Source organism: Paracoccidioides lutzii (genome assembly GCF_000150705.2).
Source record: "Paracoccidioides lutzii Pb01 unplaced genomic scaffold supercont2.17, whole genome shotgun sequence".
Taxonomy (NCBI): domain Eukaryota; kingdom Fungi; phylum Ascomycota; class Eurotiomycetes; order Onygenales; family Ajellomycetaceae; genus Paracoccidioides; species Paracoccidioides lutzii.
The window spans coordinates 68,628-89,040 of NW_015440963.1; the positions used below are offsets into that span (position 1 = coordinate 68,628).

The 20,413-nt window shown below is 45.5% G+C and overlaps 7 protein-coding genes across 7 annotated transcripts in view; 2 read left to right on the forward strand and 5 right to left on the reverse strand.

Annotated features, from left to right (window-relative positions):
* Positions 1-1,028, reverse strand: part of PAAG_06078 (hypothetical protein) — a gene marked incomplete at both ends in the record, with an annotated part of 1,267 nt that extends 239 nt beyond the window's left edge. The window contains 2 exons of the mRNA XM_015845782.1: positions 37-167; positions 321-1,028. Of these exons, the coding sequence (XP_015700008.1) occupies positions 37-167; positions 321-1,028 (839 nt within the window). The remainder of the gene's footprint in view (positions 1-36; positions 168-320) is intronic.
* A 2,277-nt stretch (positions 1,029-3,305) lies between these two features.
* On the reverse strand, positions 3,306-4,398 carry PAAG_06079 (hypothetical protein; the record flags this gene model as incomplete). Its single annotated transcript, XM_002791768.2, has 6 exons — positions 3,306-3,523; positions 3,622-3,673; positions 3,739-3,931; positions 4,025-4,048; positions 4,170-4,207; positions 4,300-4,398. 6 exons carry the CDS (start codon positions 4,396-4,398, stop codon positions 3,306-3,308), a joined length of 624 nt encoding a protein of 207 aa, XP_002791814.2.
* Positions 4,399-7,006: 2,608 nt separating this feature from the next.
* On the forward strand, positions 7,007-7,319 carry PAAG_06080 (hypothetical protein; the record flags this gene model as incomplete). Its single annotated transcript, XM_002791769.2, has 2 exons — positions 7,007-7,072; positions 7,194-7,319. The coding sequence occupies 2 exons, from the start codon at positions 7,007-7,009 to the stop codon at positions 7,317-7,319; spliced, it is 192 nt and encodes a 63-aa protein (XP_002791815.2).
* Positions 7,320-8,744: 1,425 nt separating this feature from the next.
* On the reverse strand, positions 8,745-10,254 carry PAAG_06081 (hypothetical protein; the record flags this gene model as incomplete). Its single annotated transcript, XM_002791770.2, has 4 exons — positions 8,745-9,060; positions 9,174-9,671; positions 9,798-9,877; positions 10,033-10,254. 4 exons carry the CDS (start codon positions 10,252-10,254, stop codon positions 8,745-8,747), a joined length of 1,116 nt encoding a protein of 371 aa, XP_002791816.2.
* Positions 10,255-11,477: 1,223 nt separating this feature from the next.
* PAAG_06082 (hypothetical protein) lies at positions 11,478-12,696 on the reverse strand (the record flags this gene model as incomplete). The annotated part of the gene is made up of 3 exons (XM_015845783.1): positions 11,478-12,048; positions 12,122-12,216; positions 12,376-12,696. 3 exons carry the CDS (start codon positions 12,694-12,696, stop codon positions 11,478-11,480), a joined length of 987 nt encoding a protein of 328 aa, XP_015700009.1.
* A 1,945-nt stretch (positions 12,697-14,641) lies between these two features.
* Positions 14,642-15,715, forward strand: PAAG_06083 (dienelactone hydrolase family protein; the record flags this gene model as incomplete). Its single annotated transcript, XM_002791772.2, has 4 exons — positions 14,642-14,729; positions 14,822-15,147; positions 15,287-15,407; positions 15,513-15,715. 4 exons carry the CDS (start codon positions 14,642-14,644, stop codon positions 15,713-15,715), a joined length of 738 nt encoding a protein of 245 aa, XP_002791818.1.
* Positions 15,716-17,102: 1,387 nt separating this feature from the next.
* On the reverse strand, positions 17,103-19,680 carry PAAG_06084 (eukaryotic translation initiation factor 3 subunit B; the record flags this gene model as incomplete). Its single annotated transcript, XM_002791773.1, has 4 exons — positions 17,103-17,519; positions 17,627-19,160; positions 19,306-19,498; positions 19,611-19,680. The coding sequence occupies 4 exons, from the start codon at positions 19,678-19,680 to the stop codon at positions 17,103-17,105; spliced, it is 2,214 nt and encodes a 737-aa protein (XP_002791819.1).
* Positions 19,681-20,413: the final 733 nt, after the last annotated feature.

Genomic DNA, 20,413 nt, shown 5'->3' on the forward strand with positions numbered 1-20,413 from the left:
TCTTTTCCGATTAAAACGCTCCGCTGGTCTTTGAACCCATTGACGGTATCCCCGGGATGCTGCCCAATCCTCTCGCCATAGTAGGTCAGGGACTGGGTTGGAATACGAATTGCCAGATGGATCCACGCGGGAAACGCTTTATCCGGGCTGTAGAATTCCTTTTCTTTCTGTTATAATAAAATTGTAGAAGAAAAGGGATTAGTCAGTAACTGGAAACTCATAAATTAAACAGGAAATATTGACGGGAATGGAGAAATAGAGACAAACAAAAAAAGTCTCGGAATCCAAAGAGCAAATGAGAGATGCACACATCAACATACCACTGCAACAGCGGCCTTGTTTTTCCTATGTACAAGACCCCAAAGCGAATTGCCTAGTACCGGACCAAGCAACCAACCTAACGCCGCACATGAGGCAGTTGCCAGTCCCAAAACAATAAACGGATCAAGACCCAACGCCTGTGCACCCGTTGTATCTATGTTGTTCGCCACCAGGACCTGGACACCGCCGGCGGTGCTGCAAACGGAGGCAATGATTGAGGATATTAGCGAGTATTTGCGACGGGAGGCCCGGAGGCGGAAGAATGAGTTCCAATCCAGCGGCATGCTTTCAGACGATGTGTAGCCCGGGGTGGATGGGGTGTCTGGGGATCTCACTGGCGAGGGGCTTGCTTGTGTAGAGGCTTTGCGGGCAGAGCGTAGAGGTGTGGTGTTTGGGACGGCAGCAGAAGGGGGAAAACGGGAGGAGGTCGGTTGGTCCAGGTTCCGCGAGACTTGGCTTTGTTGGAACTTGAGGAGAGATTGATCGCTGGGTCGAGTGCTCATCTGGCGCTTCTGGTGGTATTGCGGTTGGGCACTGGGGAATGAAGAGGTGCTATATTTGCACTGCTGGTGCCGCGCCGGAAAGTGCAAACTGCTGCCGGGAGCAGTGTTGGCGGCGTTGGACAGAATGAGTGGGCTGAAAGTGCATGGGATTCTGCTAGCCAGGACCGCTGTTCGTAAGGAACCGTTCATCACGGTGAGACTCATCCTGAAGCTGTATTCAATGGTTCTTCCGCTATGTATTGTCTTTGGTTTCTTGAATTTTGCTGGTGGCACAGGTAGTAGTCGGCGCTCTCACAGCAGCAGAACTGGAGTTGACGTTCCAACGGGTTTCATAAAAGCTATTATGTAAGCATCCTGCCACCCCTTTTAACGAAAGTGATCCCCTACCGGAACAGGTCACCCACTGAATCCACAAAATCATTCGATTTCGATTTTGCCCACCAGATCAAAAGGTCAAGCTTCTAATCAAGGAAGGCTTCTCTTAGCTATTAGAGCTTTTGAAACAGGGCAATTTTCAAGCATGTTGGTGGTTGTCAAGGTGTATCAAGATCTTACCGACTACACGGTCAAATCTCACACATGAATTTTTTAACAAAGACAATCAAAATCTGATCAAGTATCTCTAGTTCAATGAATAAATTCATGAATGAGAGAGGCCTATCTCTCTGAATCATAAGCATATGAGATATGATCATTCAACATCTGAAGACATGTACAGAATCTGAATTTATCATTTATAATTGAAAAATACTATGAAAATTCATTTAACATCATGATGTGATAAAAAATCAAACTTCTATAAAAGTTATTGTAACGGGCTAGTTGCTGAAAACAGCTGATAACTAACGCGTATGAAAACAAGAAGAATTCATTAAGGAAGGAAAAAGCAAGACAGATCTGTAGGAATCAGGCTTCCTTTATAAAGGGCGGAGCTTCAGTAGTAAGGGGCTTTATGAGGATGATCTGAGCACCGCTTCAGAAGCAGACGCGAGAGGTGCTGCCTCGATAGCCCCGCCTCAAGAGCGCCGCTTCGATAGTAGTCAACGAAGGCGGAGCCTGGGTATTATAGGGTTAGGGCATAGCCCTTTATAGATTATTTTTAAGAGCAAAATATATCAGACTTAATGATATTGAGAATCTACCTGCAGATTAAGTAATTGAGCTTAACAAGAATAATTGAATTACTTGATCAGCTAGATTTAAAGTGATTGAAATAGATATTCAATTAATATACAGATATACAATTGACAGATATTACATATCTATTTTAAATGATTATAAATATCATACAATAGCTGAATTTAAGTAATTACATATGAAAAATACTTTTATTTATTTATTTTTTTTATATATATTAATGTATTTATTTCATCTTCTGTAGTTATTATTATATATAAGCTATTTTACTTCTTTAAAAAAAGGCATAAAATGAGCAAATTGAAATGAAATATAAAACTTGACATCTATTATGTAAATAAGAATAAGTTCCTAAGTCTATATGCTATAGCTGGAAAGAAAATTTGGAGAATATAATTATTAGATTTAATGTTATATAATTCAGAGAAGATTTTTATATATTTACATTCTCAGCTATAAACTTCCCTCTGGTATATCTCATATATTTCAGTCTTTTTAAATCTCAAAGACTCTCTGCAATGTAGGTCAGTTAGAACATCAGTTCAACAAGATCAAGCAGTATATCAAGTGCTGTGCACAGAGCCCTTCTAGTTCAATCAATCAAACCATAAATCAACTGGTTTGAAAGTGTCAGTTAGCTAGGACTCAAGCTGCTCAACAAGCTGTGAAGAGAGCAGTGAAGAATTCAAATCAGTCTACTTAAAAGTGCATCAGCACGCATATTTAAATATAGGTGGTGTTGGTGTTCTGGTAGGTGATCACTTATGTTATTACTTACCGATGAACAATTTCCCAATTGATGCCAAACATTTATTTGAGATCTATTAAGGGATAAACGAATACTAATATTTCGCTGTAAAACCTATCTCCTGTAACTCCATTCTATCCATAGGCCATCCATTCGCTACGCTAGCTGCCAAGGACCTTCGTAACAAGTCCACCTTATTAAACCACGAAAGGATGTAGTTCTTGATCAGGGAGAGGGGATATTGCGCGCAAGTCATTGTTTAACTAAACACTAAAGAAGCTATCCTCCATATATCTCATCGTAATGCCGAACCGGAGGCCGAAGATCATTCGGATACTTGGCTACCGCTGGACCATATTTTGAGTAAAGGGCAAGGTTTTAACTCCGTTTCACAGCGCCAGGACGTGTGGCCGCACTAGGATGGACGAACCCATTCAGCCGGCTGTACAAATGCTTTAGCAAAACAGTGTTCATGGCCATCAGCGCGGCACTGAACAGAAAAAGGGTTATTCTCCCGCCAGTGGTGAGCTTTTCAAAAAGAGGATAAGGATACCTGGGCAGTGTAATAGTCAGTCTAACCGGACGAAACGTTCCACCTATCCCAATTCCATGTATATGTGCATGGGTGGTAGTGTTGGCGCGAGGAGTGAGTACCATCCGTTATACTGGAAGCATTTCTCCACCCAAAACCAGTAGCCAAATGCAATGGCGCTCGCCAATCCCATGGACGGCAGAGCGCCGATAGACCAAGGCGGCGATAAGCAAAGAAGATCCATTGTTAACACCAGGGCCGGAATGGCATGGAATCCAATATCTGTGGCCATGAAAGGCTTGTCTCAATATTCTGACTCAAAAGGAACAAACCATGGGATCCCACGGAACGAAAGAGAGATATTGTAACCCAACACTCACCCGCCGCTGTCGACAATTCCACCCAATCGGGCTTCACAAGCCGTGTATCAATCTGTACGAAATACCTCGTTAGGTGGGTTTGATACGGCGGCTGGGGGTATCGCGAGTGGAGCTTACAATTCTCAAGCCCCAGTAGAGGATACTGATCAACACCTCCATCGGTGCGCTACATACCAGAAGCATGTTCTTGAGGGCAAACAGACGCGACGACAGCAGGAGGTCCGCGGCGAGGCCTACCAGGCTTGTCAAGGTAGCCATGGAGAGACCAATAATGGTCAGGTACTGGAAATGCCATCCGTAGGCCTCGTTTCTTAGGTACTATTAGCCCAAGAAGAGCAGGACTCGCAGGACTCGTTTTCATTCTCCTGCTTTTCTTGGGGAGGGGGGGGGGGGGATTACGCACGCTAAGTTCGGATGTTCTATGATGCTTCCAAAGGGTAAGGCCAACGACGGCGCATGCAGATGGAAACATGGGTATATCATATTTTATTTCTTTTTCTTTTTCTTTTCTTGTTTATGTACATCCACAGAGAGACGCAAACACTTACTATTTGAAGGACAATGCGAAACTTGACAGCGCAGCTATCTGGAAACACACAACACAATCAGTCGGTCAATATATTCTGACCATCAGTCGGTTTTTCGGCATGTGTTGTCATGGAAAAGGCTTTCACTAACATGAATAACAGCAGAAAAACCACGCGAGGGAGAGGGAAGCCTCTGAAGCGGATGTCTGGTAATAAGGAGAGAATCAAGAGGAAGCGAGGCGGTGCTCATCGTGCCCGAGCTCATCTATAGAATCGTACTGAAGAAGTTTGATGTAGCTAGATAATTAACAATGACGAGTTTGGAGGTTTATCTACTTTTGGGTAGCTCTTGGGAATTCCTTTTACTTTTATTTCCCTTTTTTTTTTTTTTTTTTAACTTTCTTTTCTTGTTTTTTCCAAAACAGTGGGTATCTGCCAAAGTTGCAATAATACGGGGTGCGTATAGACGGAGAAAAGGGGTATAGCCTGTATTAGAGCGCGAGAGACGTGGGGCGGGAGAAGCAGCTCTGAGAGAGATGTCTGATGAGCCGGGGTTGTTCGTTCCATGAGGACAAACAGCAAAAGATCCGTCCGTAAATCTGACTAATGGTCAGTTAATAGTTGGTTAGTCAGTTAGCTATCGCATTGGCCAAGGCACAAGCCACAGAGTCAAATCAAACCAGTTAAGCAACCAGTTACAGTAGTTATTATATATTTTGATTTCTTGCGCTTCCAATCTGTGACGTAGTTAGCTAGTTAAAAGGGGTTGAGGGGTTTGAGTGGCTGCGTGGGCATACGCTGAAACCGTTTGCATGGGCTTAACTAAGCTGTTAGGCTTTTAGTTGACTAAAACTGACTAGTTATTAGTTAGGGTTTGAAACTTTGATCCTATGTATTTAATTGTGGGATTTCTCTCGGCTCGCCCGGGAGTTCTTCAAAGCTTCAACTTACTCCGTGCAAAAAGTCTGATGTACCCCCTCGATGTCAGGGTGGTTTGCACACACCCACACCCACACCCACACCCACACACTACAGATTGTGAGTAAGTAAATATCTCAGTTCACGTTTGGTGAAGTTAGTTAACTAACAAGGTAGCTATAACTTAGTTATTTCACTAAATATTTACTTTGGTGCCGGTCAAAAGTCTCTGGTAACCAGGCCAGAATGATTTCCTACCCTCGAACCACCTCTCCAGTTCTTCTACCGCATTTTCTACGCTTTTCTCTCTGTAGAAAAAATAAGTTCTTGTTACAAACGCTGTTCCTTGGTGCCGATTTTGAATTTGATAAGAGGCGAAAGTTGCCTCCGGACACCCGTTTCATATTCCCCAAGCAGCAATAGTTTATACATAGGACAACACCTATGGACCTCTCTGCCCTGTTGTTTCAACGTTCCTCATTTACATCTGGCTAAACAAATTAAACAATCATGCATGATTGATTGATTACTTAGCTAACTAGCGATACAATGGGACCAAAGATTATCTCTGGGCCCTCGATATCAAGCCAGTTTTTAATATAAATATTTCGTCCCCTCCTGATTCTGATTCTCCACTTCACCTACGGTGTTCGATCAGATCGGATCAGATCATCCTGTTTGGCCTCAACGAAGAAATCATCTTTCAACAAAAAAAAAAAAAACACCACCACCACCACTCAAACTTTTATTATTTCCCGACTCTTATTGTCGGATGAGGCTCGGTTAATTAGCGATTTTCCGGCTGCCTCCTCCAGTCTCCAGACCTTAAATACTGGTGGAACCTTCCGTCAAGACGCTTCTGAAAGCCACATATTTGACCGGCAAACGTTCTCATCCAGAGAGACCCTGTGTCTCCTTGCCAAAACAGAGAAGCCGAAATGGTTGTTGGTATGTATCTCGCGTCTAGGCGATTGTATATGTTTTCTCTCCAAGTATCTGCCAACCACAGATAATCCCCCCCGACCACCCATATCTTGAAAATGAAATAGTAAACATAAATTCAATTTATATTTCCGTCCAACAGCTAAGCCAACTGCACTGACCCCAAATTAGCAGCGAGGAAAAGCCAGTTTGTATGACTGTCACCCCCGGAGGGCTGTGTGAGATTTTAGCATCCACCGTAAAGTTGGAGGCAGGGCTATGCGGCAAAACACAAATTTTTGTTGCAGTAGCTCACTGAGCACATCCCGCCTTGTTTCTCAGGGCATTCACAATGATTTCTTGGGTCCAATTCTGCCTCCTTGACACATTGGCTTGTGCGGGAACTCATTCCACGCAGACAGTGATGGATCTAATGAATATACCCTCACCGGTTGATTTTCCACGATGATGGAATTCCAGCTGGCACACAGCACCCAAGAAGTCCAACAAGGATCATCTATTGAGTTTGTGCAAGCATCAAGAGTTCTCTCCGCCCCTTGCTTTGGAATCGGATGCAACTCCACATGGCATTCCACTTCGATTTTCAATGCCTAGGAAGAGAGTGTTTATGTTCCGACACTGGGAACCAGTTCCTACAAGCATTTGCCTCTTTTAAATCCAAACGCTTTTCCTACTCATCACCCTCTGGTCCATCCTTGACCACCCCAGGAAAGCTGCCACTCCCACAAGTTTCAGCTGTAGCTGGAATCTTCAACCAATTCCTAGTCTGCGACGAACCATCATCTCAACCCGTTTTTCTCCCATTAACGGGAACAATGGCCCCTCAATAACGACGACAGACGGTTTCCAGACGGAAAATATGGAAGAGGATATAATTAGTGCCCTCTCCATTGTGCGGCAGGATCCTGTTACTTCGTTTTCACCCTACCCAGTCACAAGTGGAATAGCTTATAGTAAACCAACTACTTATGACTAACCCAGAACGATTCGATCAAACCATGGCATTGACGCAGTTTCAGACGGAGAATTCCTGGGCTAATTCTCCCAACAACTCGTTCTTGGTAGTATTTCCCCAGAACGCATATATAAGTCTAATCATTTCATCCAACATGCCACCAATATGTAGGTATTGCTGTCTCTGGAAATGTAAGCACATGATCGACATTTATTCTTGATTATCCGCAGAACACCATTCAGACTCATGCAAAGTGTCAACAAGTTGGTGTCGTATTTTCGTTGCGAGCATCTGCACCGCTTTTCCCAGGACGCTCATTATCTCAAGTTGACGCAACTGAGGAGGCCCATCTGTAATGATTCATGTGACATGTTTTGCACAGGTAGAGCAGGAGAGAGACAGCTGCCTGAGAGTATCCAACAAATTATGGACCAAGGTTAATATGGATATTGGAATCAAAAGAAGAAGAAAATAAAAGGGGGGGAAAAGGGGGGGGGGGGGGGGGGGGGGGTTCCAAACTTGCCTCTCTGATGGCCAGTCTCATGTGTGAACAGCAAATGGCCCCAGCTTGAGATAATTACCGTTCAGAGCATTTTGATCAGATCAATGTTAACAACACTGAACTATGGTCGGTAATTAATTCATTAGCTGGGGCTCAGCGAATTGCATATTGGAAAGCAAACACAACGTACCCTAATCCGCAAAAGCCTATATCTAGCTCCAACCCCAGCTCCTGCAAAACATTACAGGGAAAGAAACATAACTGGAAGCAAATCCCATTAAAACATTGAAGTTTCGCATTTTAAGGAAGTAAAAGGAAGGTATAGAGAGAACAAACAAACAAAAGGCGATTTAGAGAAGGTATGTTTGTAGTCTATACCCACGCCCAGAAGAGTCACTAGCTAGAAATGCATAATATGCTCGTCCCAGATATAAGAAGGTCGTATAGAATAGAAGGGCATCTATCCCAACACCGACCTGGTTTGGTTTCCCAGCTATACATCTCTGCATCTGGCTTGTTTGATTGTTTCTCATTTTCAAGGGTGTTCCCCTCGAAGTAACCCCCTCTTATCAGCGAAAAGATCATTTTTCGAAAAAGAAAGACACCATTTTCATCATCTGCTAACCCACAGACCACGGGAATATAAGAGAGAATTGCTAAAAAGGCCCAAACTCAAAGATTCCCCAACAAATAAAAAGAAAAAAAGAACACGAAAAGGCAAACAAAAAAGGAAAATGAAAACAAAACGAAAAACAAACCACGACAATGTGCAGATTCACAAAAACACACACACACACAAACGCACACACACACACACACACTCTCTCTCTCTCTCTCTCTCTCTCTCTCTCTCACTCACTCACCCTCACACATATGCACACACACACACACATATGCACACACACACACACACACACACACACACACTCTCTCTCTCTCTCTCTCTCTCTCTCTCACTCACTCACCCTCACACATATGCACACACACACACACATATGCACACACACACACACACACACACACACACACACACATATACAACACCAACACCGAAACAAAAAATCCCAACCAACCCAAGTCTCAAGACGAGATAACCAAGCAAAAATTGCGTAAGAAAGAAGGGCACATAAAAGATGCTGAATTTAACCAAAAGGGGTAATTGTGTTGACCACTCTGAAACGCCGTTTCCGCAAACAGAAATCTCTCCCATCGTTGTTGTCGCTGCTGAAAAGAAAGAAGAAATTGGAGTAAAAGATAGAAAAGCAAGCGGGGAAAACGGTCATGCTTCATTTTCCCAGTCTTCACCTTCAGCGTCCTGTCCCTTGGCTCCGTGCACTTGTGAGCCACGGGGGCCCTTGACTCCATCCTTGCGAATGGGAATTTTGATACCCTGGAACGCGAAGCACTTGCTCAGAGGGGTACTCTCGATGACGCCGGGGAACTTCTTGGCGGAGTACACTTGGAAAACATCAGAGAACACCGAGGCCAGAACGGGTGCGGATCCAACATTGATCACGGGGCTCGAAGGCGTCCCCCCGGGCGATTGCTCTTGGGACTGAGTTTGAGTGCCAACGTTGACGAAGTTCATCTTTAATCTATAACGTTGCGATGAATTGTTAGTGGAGTTGGTACAAGAAATGCGACAATCAATATATACGTATATATATGTGTGTGCTCATGTATAGTGTACATAATTGGGTAAACATACCGGAATGAACCTTCTGTGCGGACACTGAGATCCTGTAGGACAAACCAGACTCCGATTTTGTCATCTGGGTCTGTGAGGCGAAACGCGCTGGCGCTCAGGCTGCCAATGAGGTTGCGGGTAAACATGCCTGTGGAGGCAGTTGAGATATGGGGCAGTGCGGATTGGGGAGCAAGAGCCTGAGTGGGAGTCCCAGGAGCATAGTATGCGCCAGTGGGGGGAAGAGCCTGGTAGTAAGTATCAGGGCCCCCTTGCTGATATTGATAGCCAGCATGAGGATTGTAACCTTGCTGTGCAGCGTAGTAGGGCGGATACGCGGGATAGCCATGGGCCTGTGCATACGGAGGGTAGGGCATGATGTTGGCCGGAGGGGGATATGCGGAGGAGGTAGCGGTAGAGATCGAGGGGGATGTCGCGGAGTGGCGGACGAGGTTGACCTCGTTGGTGCCCTCTGCGTTCCACAGGTCGACGGTCAGGACGTAGAAAGAAGTGTCCATTTCACTATGCAACGACAGGCAACGTATTAGTAGAAAGTCATATAAATGTATAAATAAAAACTACAATAATGATATATGCAACCCACGAACGACATCGAGGTTCGCGACAGAAAGGAAATCGGGAACACACTTGATATCGATCTCCTTCTGGGTAGCAGCGTCGCGGACAATCAGTCTGATGCAGGGAGGAGGTGTAATTGGTCGCCGATCCTGTGATGGGAGACGAGTGTTAATGGACATAGACGGAGAGATAGATAAGCTAGAGGGGGAGGATGGATGGATAATAGATTTTGGAATGGACCGGGGGAAAGTGGGGGAAGGGGAAGGGGGAGGGATGTGTGGTATGTAGGTAGGTTAGAACAGACCTTGTCACCAAACCCACACATTCGAGCGCGGATGGGTTGCTGGACGACATCGAGGGAGTAGATGCGACCCTCGAAGACCGTGGAAACGGCTCTAGGGGTCTCTGGAATGCCGGGCAGGGTGGCGGGGTTTGAGGAGGAATAACCATGTTGGAGGTGATCCATGGCGAGCGGTGCTGGCGGCGGTGATACGGGATGAGGGCGGTCTTGTTTCAAAGTGTACATGCTCTGGAAGCTGGTGCCTTGGCCAGATCAAGGAGGAGGAGCAGGAGGGCTTGTCCGTGTTCCTGTCCTCCAAGCGTTGGGATGTGGGATGAGGTTGAGAGGGGGATGAAGTTGTTGGAGGATGAAAGGAAGAGAAAAAATGTGAGGGCGGGTGGTTGAGGATGAGGTTTGTTACTAAGACGCCTGTTCAAATGTTAGTTAATCATTCATAGTTAAAATGCCATCAGAGAGGACATAGTAGTGAGTTAACTTAAAGATGTGGCAGTGCAGGCAGAACAGAACAACAACTAACAGAGTAACAGAGTAACAGAGCAACCAAGAGTAGCAGTGTAACAGAGTGATAGAGTGATAGTTAGAAGTGTTTAGAGAACAGAGAAAGACCAGTAATTATTTTTCCTTGAGACCCAAACAATAGCATTTATTACTGTGGTCAACAAGTCAGCACAGCGATGAGCATGCCCCAACAACTGAAGAACAGAAGTTGTTCAGGCGGTTGATTAGGCAGATTCGAAAAAGGGAGAAATTGATTGGTAAAAAGGAAAGAAGAAAAGAAAAGAGAACTTGAAAATTAAAGCATGAGCGGCCTATTTTTAATCTTGATCTTGACCTTGATCTTGAGCGCTCAATCTCTCTGGCTACATGTACAGAGTAACTCGGTGGTTAGTGACTTGTTATGTCCACATAAACCTAACTAGAGTCATTCAAACTCCGACAGATTTTGCCCCCTCAATCAATATTATTCCAAAGCCTGCTCTTACTGTTCTATTTAGGAGGAAACCCTCCTCCCTGTTCGTTAACTCGTAACGTTTTTATTAGCCATTTAATTAGCATTCGCTGTTGATTCCTGATATTCCAGCCCTGTTGCTCCTCTACCAATCACCGCCGCCACGACCCATCCTGTCGGGTCCGCTATTCATGTATGCATGCACTCTTTTTCTGCGCTTAGCCTGCCAAGGGAGCCTGTCAAGAGACAGTCTGCTTTTCAATCCAATCCAATCGAATAATCCTTATGCTTATCATCTCATCATCTTTCTTTCCTCCTATTATTACTCCGTATTTTCATAAAATTTCTACGGATTAGTTTCAATTAGAGTTACTAGGACATACAAAATACAGTTCAGTTCCCGGGTTTCCCATTGGCCTTGCCAATCGGCTCAATGTGCGTATACACACGTGGGTTTCTCTCAAGATGAACCATGAATCTGATAGAAGAGAAAACATCTTTACTCCCTACCTATATCATAATTCTGATGCCACGTATATCCACCTCGAGAAGCAGCCTCCCTCACTAGCTCCTCGATATACTCCATCCCATCTCGCGGTGGGCGCCCTAGAAGCTCCCCCATCAGCGGATCCACCGTGGCCGCCTCCCCTTGCCCCACCGCATCCAGCAAACTAGCCCACACCTCCCAGAATCGGGCAGATTTCCCGCCATGACCCTCCTTGGCGTCGTTTCGCGCCACAACAGCCGCATACTTATCCCGCGGGACTTGCTGCACCGCAATCTTCGTGCCTGTCGCACGGGTTAGTGTTGTGGCGAGGTCAGCAAAAGTGTACGCACGGGGACCAGTCAGGAGGGCGATGTTGTCGTCATTTCTGATGAGCGAGGAGAGGGTGGACGGGTCGCGCAGCATGAGTTTGGCGGTTGCTTCGCCAAGCTCTGTGCGGGAGGTCCAGGTGATGGGCCCGTCAGTGGGGATGTAGATGGTGGTTGTGTCCGGGTACCAGGCCGAGAAGATGGGGAAGGCATCGGCGTAGATGCCTTCGCGCACAGAGGTATAGGGGACACCAGATCTAAAAGGGGAAAGGGGAGGATCAATATCAAAAATGGAACGGTTGAACGGAGCGAATGGGCGGAATAATAAACCTTTTTAGTTGCTCCTCCGTGATAAGATGTGCAGCCTGCACAATAGCCTTTGAATCCGATCTATATCCGCCGAATGCCAGGCTAGAGTAATATACCTGCAACAGATAAAAGCATAGAAAGTAAGTACTCATCTTAACACTTTCCGACAACAACAACAACAACAACAGTAATATATAAATTAATTAAATAAATTAATTAAAAGGAAGAGAAAGGAAAAGAAAGGAAAGGAAATATAATAATCAGTCAACTCATACGTGGCCAACAGTAGCTTTCTTGGCTGCCTCAATAACATTTGAGTGTTGCTGAGCCCTCCTGGTTACATCTACGGTGGGAGTGGACACGAAGAACAACCGCTCGACACCTTTGAAGGCATTCTCCAACCCTGACAGGTCGTCGTAATTGGTGATCCGGAATTGGGTACCGGGGTAGTCTTTCTGGAGCTCGTCTGCGGCTTCAGCACGGGACGAGGAAGCTATGATCTGAGCCGGGTTGTTGACGGATTTGTAGAGGGTCGCGAGGACAGAGGCTCCAAGGCCGCTGGTGGAGCCCGTGACTAGGTAATTGGCAGTTGTCATGATATGTATGTATTATTCTGTATGTTGGGACGTCTTCATGTATGGAGTAATATGGAGAACCCAGGCGAGGACGCTGGTATATATCACTGATTTATACGTTATATCACATAAAATGTATCAAAACAGACAACCTCTGGGGCAGAGGCTTAAAATCCAGTGCAGGGATCCAACCCATTTCGCACCCAGTCAAACCTTCCCCTTGAAAAGGGTCGGATAATAGTTCTTTCTCCTTCTCCGGCATTTTCCCAATTGCTAATTTCTGCTTAATCCTTGCCATTGCCTCCAGTGCGTAAATCGGGGTAGGATCAAAGGGCTCTGCAGAAATCGTAATAGACGGTGGCGCCAGTTGCCAGGTGGGCACAAACTACGTTAGTTGACATGAGAATATTAGTTACTCGTTCAAGCTTCAACGTGCTGCGCGCAAGGTCGCAAGGTTGCAAGGGTTGTGATTGCAGGCGAATCATTGACTCTTGGTATAATAGTTGCTTGCGGATTTTTGTTAGTTGCGTTCATTATCTACCGCGGCTGGCGGGAATGCACATAGCTAGACTGCCAGTGGATACCTCGCTTCAAGCAGGCAGTTAGTTATCTAACTAGTTACTTCGGAAAGTTTGTAACCCAGGAACTTGAAACTGGGGGACCTTGCGCCGGGGACAGACATCGATGATTAATAATAGTAGAGTCTGAATTAATCAGCTTTTTGAAAAATGCTGAGAAACTGAACTTCCAAGATTCATGAAATGGACGGATGAATGCAGCCCTTAATTAACTAGTACTATAAAGAAATTTGAGACAATCTGCTGCAATCGAATCTGACCTGGATCTTTGACCCAAACAAAGCCATGGAGCGGCCGCCTGGTTCAGAGCTTGCAGATAGATGATGATTGGTTTCATTTGTCCATTTCCAGGCTTTTCATAAACTACTAGTGGAATAAGAGTTGTTTGTGGTCATCCTTTCCAAGGTTCAACTGCGTAAGCTTTCTTTCTTTCATCATTGAGTTTCTGGATAAGAAAAAAAAAGGTTTTCATAAGCTTGTCCTAGCTGAAAGCAAATCACATCAGAATAACCATGCCCGTTCCTTTGCGAGATATAATAACATCGTCCCATTCGTTAGCTATTCTTTCTGCGGGGAGAAAAGTTTTGAAGTTTGAGAGATTTTTCCATTGAACGGATTAGTCAACGGTGCGATGCTTCCGGGATATTATTGTTCCATTTCCGAACATTGTCACATGGCCAACCTAACCCAGCCTAGTAAGCAAGGCGGGGTCGGCTGCCAGAAAAAGGCGGGGGAAAGCAGAGGAACATCTAAAATTCCTTGCTCTGATGTTTGGCCCCCGCGGGTGATATAATTCGAGCCGATGAGGAATGCAGCCCAGGTGTACCGGAACCTCTGCACCTAAATGCCTGGGAAATAATATTACAGGAGTTGCTCTCCCCCCTAAAAGAAGGGGGGGGAAAAAAAAAAGAGAGAGAGAGAGAGATCCCCCAAGCTGAAAACAAATCCTTTAGCAGCACAGCTGGAAAGAAATTTATCAGCTCACAAGTAAACGGGATGAGGCGCATTGGATTGGGAATCCAATTAGCAGCATTCCGGCCGAGGACGAGTGGATGACATACCTAGGCACTTCAACTCTGGGCCGCGGGGAGAATAATGCAGAGATAGCAATACTCGCTATTATCGTGCTCCATTGTACCGCATAACCACACTAACTAATTAGTTGTTAACTAATTAATGGGAATACGGATTGTATTTAGCTGAGCGGGTTGCCCCGATACACACGTAGACAAAGAAAGGGATGCAATTTTAAAGCCTCGCATTCCATCTTCCCATATTTAGCCATCCCCCCTTTTAATTACGTCGCCTCCCTCTTTTTCACCCGCTCCGTACTCCATCCCCTCTTTCACCGTCTCACCTAGATAATTTAAACTTCGCAAGCACAAGCAATGGCTTCTCATCCCCCCAGCTCATGCTGCGCTAGCGGCTTCAAGCACGAAGGCACCGCCTCAGGCGTGGTCAAAAAAATCAGCAACTGTATATATAGATACATCTCCGAGCTCTTGAACCGTAAATACCAATGCCGATTGACCAACTGACTAACTATGCCAATCATAAACATGTTCCAGTCGACGCATACTTCTCCTATCCCAGCACCGCCAATCCAGATAAAGCCATCATCATCTTCACCGATATCCTAGGCCTGTACGACAATGCTAAATTTCTCGCCGACGACTATGCTTCCCGCGGCTACTTGGTCGTCATGCCGGACCTGTTCGGCGGCAAACCCCTCACAATCAACCAGTTCGAGGGTGGCCAAGTCGACATCATGGCTTGGCTGAAAGATTACACCCCAGAAACCGTCGATCCGATCGCTGCTGCAACGATACAGCACGTGCGGGAGACATTAGGGATTAAAAAAGTTGGAGCTGCGGGATATTGCTTTGGTGCTAAGGTTAGTTCTGATCCCATGTGGAGGTGAGATGGAAGGGCTTCGGTTAAGGGAACGGAGACCGCAAATTGGGATACAGAAAAAATAAAAGAGAGAGAGAGAGAGAGAGAAGAGAGCTAATTCGATGCTTTTGTAAATACAGTATGTGACACGATTCATGAGGGGGTCTGGAACCGTCGACGTGGGATATGTCGCCCATCCGTCCTTCGTCACTTCAGAGGAACTGGCAGCCATTCAAGGACCCTACGCTATTTCAGCTGCCGGTAAGTAGTTAAATGCATGCCTACACACTCTCTCGATCGTTACAGAGACAGTACCATCACCTCTTACACTGCTCCTCTCCAACTAACAAATATGTCGCAAATTAGAAACCGATTCCATTTTCCCCTCAAGCCTACGTCACCAATCCGAAGAAATCCTCGCAAAAGTCGGCCAGCCCTGGCAGATCAACCTATTCTCCGGCGTCGTGCACGGCTTCGCTGTCCGTGGCGACCTAAGCAATAAGGTTGTTAAGTTCGCGAAGGAACAGGCATTCCTGCAGGCCGTCGCTTGGTTTGAGGAGCATCTCTGAATGCCACACAATGGGGCTGCACACTATTAAATATTCCCTCGTCGTTTGCTGCTTGTTCTAATGGTACCTCTACCTTGGACGAACTGTCTGTGAAATAACACCAATGGAGACAAAATCCACGCTATGACAACTTTTTAGAACCTTCTTAAATGGAGCTAAGTAGTGTCATTATTTTTCAATTCCACAGTGGTTGCTGTTGATCCAGCACTCTAAATCAGCGTGACATGGATTCATAATTTCGGTATTTCAGGAACATTTTAACAGATACTATTTATAAACTATGTGAAGGCCCTTTTCTTTTCTTCCTTCCATTCTTTCTTTCTTTCCCTTTTTTTTTTTTTTTTTTTTTTTTTTTTTGCGAAGTAGTTAATCAACCGGCCAGAAATCTACTCTGTCCAAGTATCACCTTGAGTCAAGGTTCCGCCGAAAGTTTCCAATCCCAGACACAGCTTGCACCCTCTACACGAGAGTGATTTGTATATACCCCTCCTGCACTCTAATGGCTGCTGAAGGAATATGGATTGAATTGGGATATGCGAAAGCTAACAACTCTCTTACCAGGAAGTCGCGCATGCGGTATTTTCCCCACATTTAGCCGCCTAGTTACATACACCTCTAGGTAAATGTCTAACGAGTACCTTAAAGGTGAAAAGGAAAAGGAGAAACAGCAAAAAATGCTAACTGGTAAATGTCCGAGCCTCCTCCGAACAGCAGCAGCCAAGCGGCCCGAGAAACGAATCTAATTTATTATCCATATATCTAGATTGGAAAAATATATATATAAAATATGAATAAAAAAGAATAAAAAATTGGGATGGAAGCGACAAATCTCAGCTCCCTTGCCTCACATGTGTAATTGAGTGCCAGTAATTTCCATGAGCTTTTTGCAGTATTCATTGAGAATGCAGCCTTTATCGTCCAGTAATCTAAATATCCTATCCCTGGGTGAGAAAGACCCGAGATCGGAGCCATTCCAGCTGAGAGAAAGTAGATAAGCTTTGCCCACGCAGCAACTAAGCCTCTTTGAGTTTAGCCTATTGAATTAGGTTTGAACCCTATCTTCAACGTTACTTCAGCATGGAATCGTGCGTTGCTATTGGTGGATGTATTTTTTTTTCTTTTAATGCGCCCAGGTATCCGAAGGTCAACGTGCAAGCGACGTCTTTGAAACTTCTATCATGATTCCATCCATACCTAGGCAAATGAAGTGACTCCTACCATGGGACAAAAAGGAAGCAACAAAAGATCTCAGCCATAATCTGGCGGAAGGGAAAATTGACATGGCAGGCATGACTCATGCATTAGAACATGATTGAGAACAAGGACACCCTGGTTTACTCGACGAACAAATGCCAGCAAGTCCCAGGAAAAAGAACTAACACAGCTTTCATCCAATAACTTCTTCCGTTTCATCAATGATCTCCTCCATAATCTCCTCAACAACTGTGCCCTCCGTCTCTACCTCTTTCTTGGCGGCCGCAGCAACATCCTCCTCCCTCTCTAGACCCAGCACATCAATCTCCTCATCCAGCATTTCCTTCTCCCGACGCACCCAAGCAGTCCATTCGTTGAGGACTCTCTTACGCATCTCGACGATGGCCGTGTTGGCAATATCGACAGCGTATTTGTCTTCTTCGTCGAACTCGCGGGAGTATTCGCGCAGGTTCTTGCGGATTTGCTTTTGCTCCTCCTTGCTGAGGAATGTTGGAGGCCGTGGGCGCCAGAGGAATTGCTTGAACTTCTCGGTAGGATGTTCGGCCAGGGTGGTGCCGGAGAATGTATGGATGTTGTAGCCGTTTTCCAACTGTATGTGGTAGTAATTGGTTAGCTCAGTGAGCCTTTGAAGTTCCCTTTGGCGTAGAAGAAAAAGGAAAAAAAGGAGAATCAAAAGTGAAAAAAGATCAAACTTACAGTGTGAGTCCAGGCGCTGGCACTGCTGACAACATAGCGGCCAGTGGGGTCCCAGTCAATATCGGTGACGCCGTAATGATCGGTAGTTTTCATTAGCTGGAGATTGGCAGAAAGGTCCTTCTCGTTCTCTTGCTTCTCGCCCTCAAAATCTAGGTCCCAGAAGTCGAGATCGAAATTTTGTTGCGAGTGGACAGTGGCAACAACAACGAACCGGCCTTTGGGAGACCAATATATGCCGTTGCTCGTCTTCTTCTCGATGGTGCGGATGAGTTTGAAGTTGCCGGTGCCGGAAACCTTGACCTTCTCAGGGCAAAAGAATGAGACGGCGGTTTTGGGCGCGATTGCAGCACCTGGAGTAGCTTCACCTGTTGTGATCAGAACGAATCGATCACCATTGGGTTCCCAGGCGAAGTTGATCACGGGATCTTTGATTGAATCCACAACCTCAACAGGCACTCCCTTCTCCTTGACACGGAAGATTTCGAGGTTTGTGGCGAGGGACTTCTTAGATTTGGAATGTCGGTCAACTTTGACACAGAGATAGGCACCCTGCGATTGCCAGTGCAGTTTAACATCGGTAACATGAAAGAGATTTCTTGTTCGCACAATTTGCTTCGAAGGAATGCTCATCAAACCAACTTTGGCTGGGTTACTGTCCATCTCGGGAGTCCAAAAGGATAATAGCTGTTCGTACTCCTTGATGCCTTCACGTTGAGGGGTGGCGGGGGCCCACTCGAAATCTTTAACTTTTTCAATTTTAATAGATGCCTTGTCGAGGAGACTCATCCGTGGCAGTTCATAAACAGATATAGATTGACCTGGAAGCATCCGGGCCACGTATTTCTCGTCTGCAGACCACTTAAACGCAGGCCATTGGATCTTCTTCTTCACAGCCTCTCCCTCCGGGCCAGAAGCAGCCGGAACGTCATGATTGACAAAAGATCGTAATGGCTTGCCCGTAGTGATGTCCCAAATAATAAAATGCTTGCCGTCTTCTTCGTAGGATAGGATCGGGTGCGGTCCTTCGATCTGAATGGGGCGTGCTGACCAGGTAGTCAAGTAACTTTCACCGGGGGAGAACTCGATGAGCTGAACGAAGGGGTGGGGGAATTGCTTTTGTTTAGTGAATTGCGGGCCTCCCCAGAGCTGTACGCCTTGAGGATGAACGGAAGCGAGGTATGTCCCCTGCGGAGACCACTGCACAAAAAGCTGTGTCCAATGATCCCTATCTACGATATTCTCTGGTGGGTCCTTTTTCATGTTCCAGAACACCCCAACTTTGTCCCCTCGGTACATGGTAAATTGGTCGCGGGCATTGGGGTCACCTAGCCAGGATCTAAGATGATCTTTTTCGTGAAATGGTTCGATGGTGGGTGGTTTATATTTCTCATCAACACGGCCCTCACGTCCATACCGATCGATATCCGTCAGCTTATTAACAGCCAATGTATGTTTCTTATCAAGAGGGGTGCCGTGAAGATGTTTAGTGGCCTCGAGGGCCTGTTCTGGAGATTCGTATTCAACAAATGCGAATCTAAAACACATGGAGTAAAAGTCAGTAGCCCGTCAACAGATTTGAAGATATTGGATTTCTAATTTTTTTTTTTTTTTTTTTTTTTTTTAATTTTTATTATTATTATTTTTATAATAATAGTTCATTTTTTCCTTTGGTAACACACCCTTCGGTCATCTGCTTCTCGTTCATGGGCATAAAAATGGCATCTTCGCTCGTCCGGCCAACGGTATTCAATTTTTTCAACAGGAACTTGATGAGTCGTGGTTTGCTCTCCTCCGGCACAATTGGCAGGCCATCAATAACAACGAAGGCATCCAAGCTTTCTTCCAGTCGTACTTCATATTGCGCTTTGAGGTCTATTGACAAAACAACAAAAAAATTTCATTCCATTAGCGATTGGGGGATCTCAAAAACGACCATCACCGTGGACTGATTGTTTGGGCAAGATAGAAAAAAGAGCACACCCACCTGAAAAGTCGATCTCCAACTCCTCCTCGTGGAGATCCTGCTCTGAAAGGGTGTCAAAGCTCGGTGCCATGGTGACAGGCGACAGGAAGCGCTAGATGGCTGATGTACAAGAGGAGAGGACTTATCTGCACAGGAGGCAGATGAGGGGGTGAAGGCGACGAGTCCGACGTTCTTTCAATTTCTCCAGTTTCTCCTTCTTTCGTTCGCCTCGAAGTTCTGATGTTCGGGCAAAATCTGTGTGTGTGTGGAAACACGCCATTCCCAATACAGAATAGTTGCTAGAATTCCAGCTGATTAATCCATTTTTATCACGTGGCTTATTGGCTGACTTATTCCTGACTCAGCCCGTCTTCAGCTTCAAAACAATCACGATGAAACAAACCATGGACATAATTATCTATACAAACTACACATAAACACCACTCACAGCTTAATCACCACCAGTATTTCAGCACCAGTATTTCACTAAACTAAACCTCCTCCCAAGGCCAGCTGCCATCCATATTCTGCATTTTCCTCCTACCCGGGGGGCATGCGTTGGTGGTGGTCGGTGCTGGACTGCTCGCCTGTTCGTAGGTTGCTGGCGGTTCCCTACAGGGTCATCGGGTCATAGGGCTATCAATCATTACCAGCCCTGAAGAACCGGCAGCCAACCAACTCATCACCAACTCATCATCCACTTCGATTTCTCTCTTTGTTATCCCACCTCTCTTCTGCTTAGACTCTTACTTTGCTCCTGTATACCCCGTACAATCTGCTTTGTTTCACCTCTCTATTTTTATTGTTGTCAATCAATTCATTCA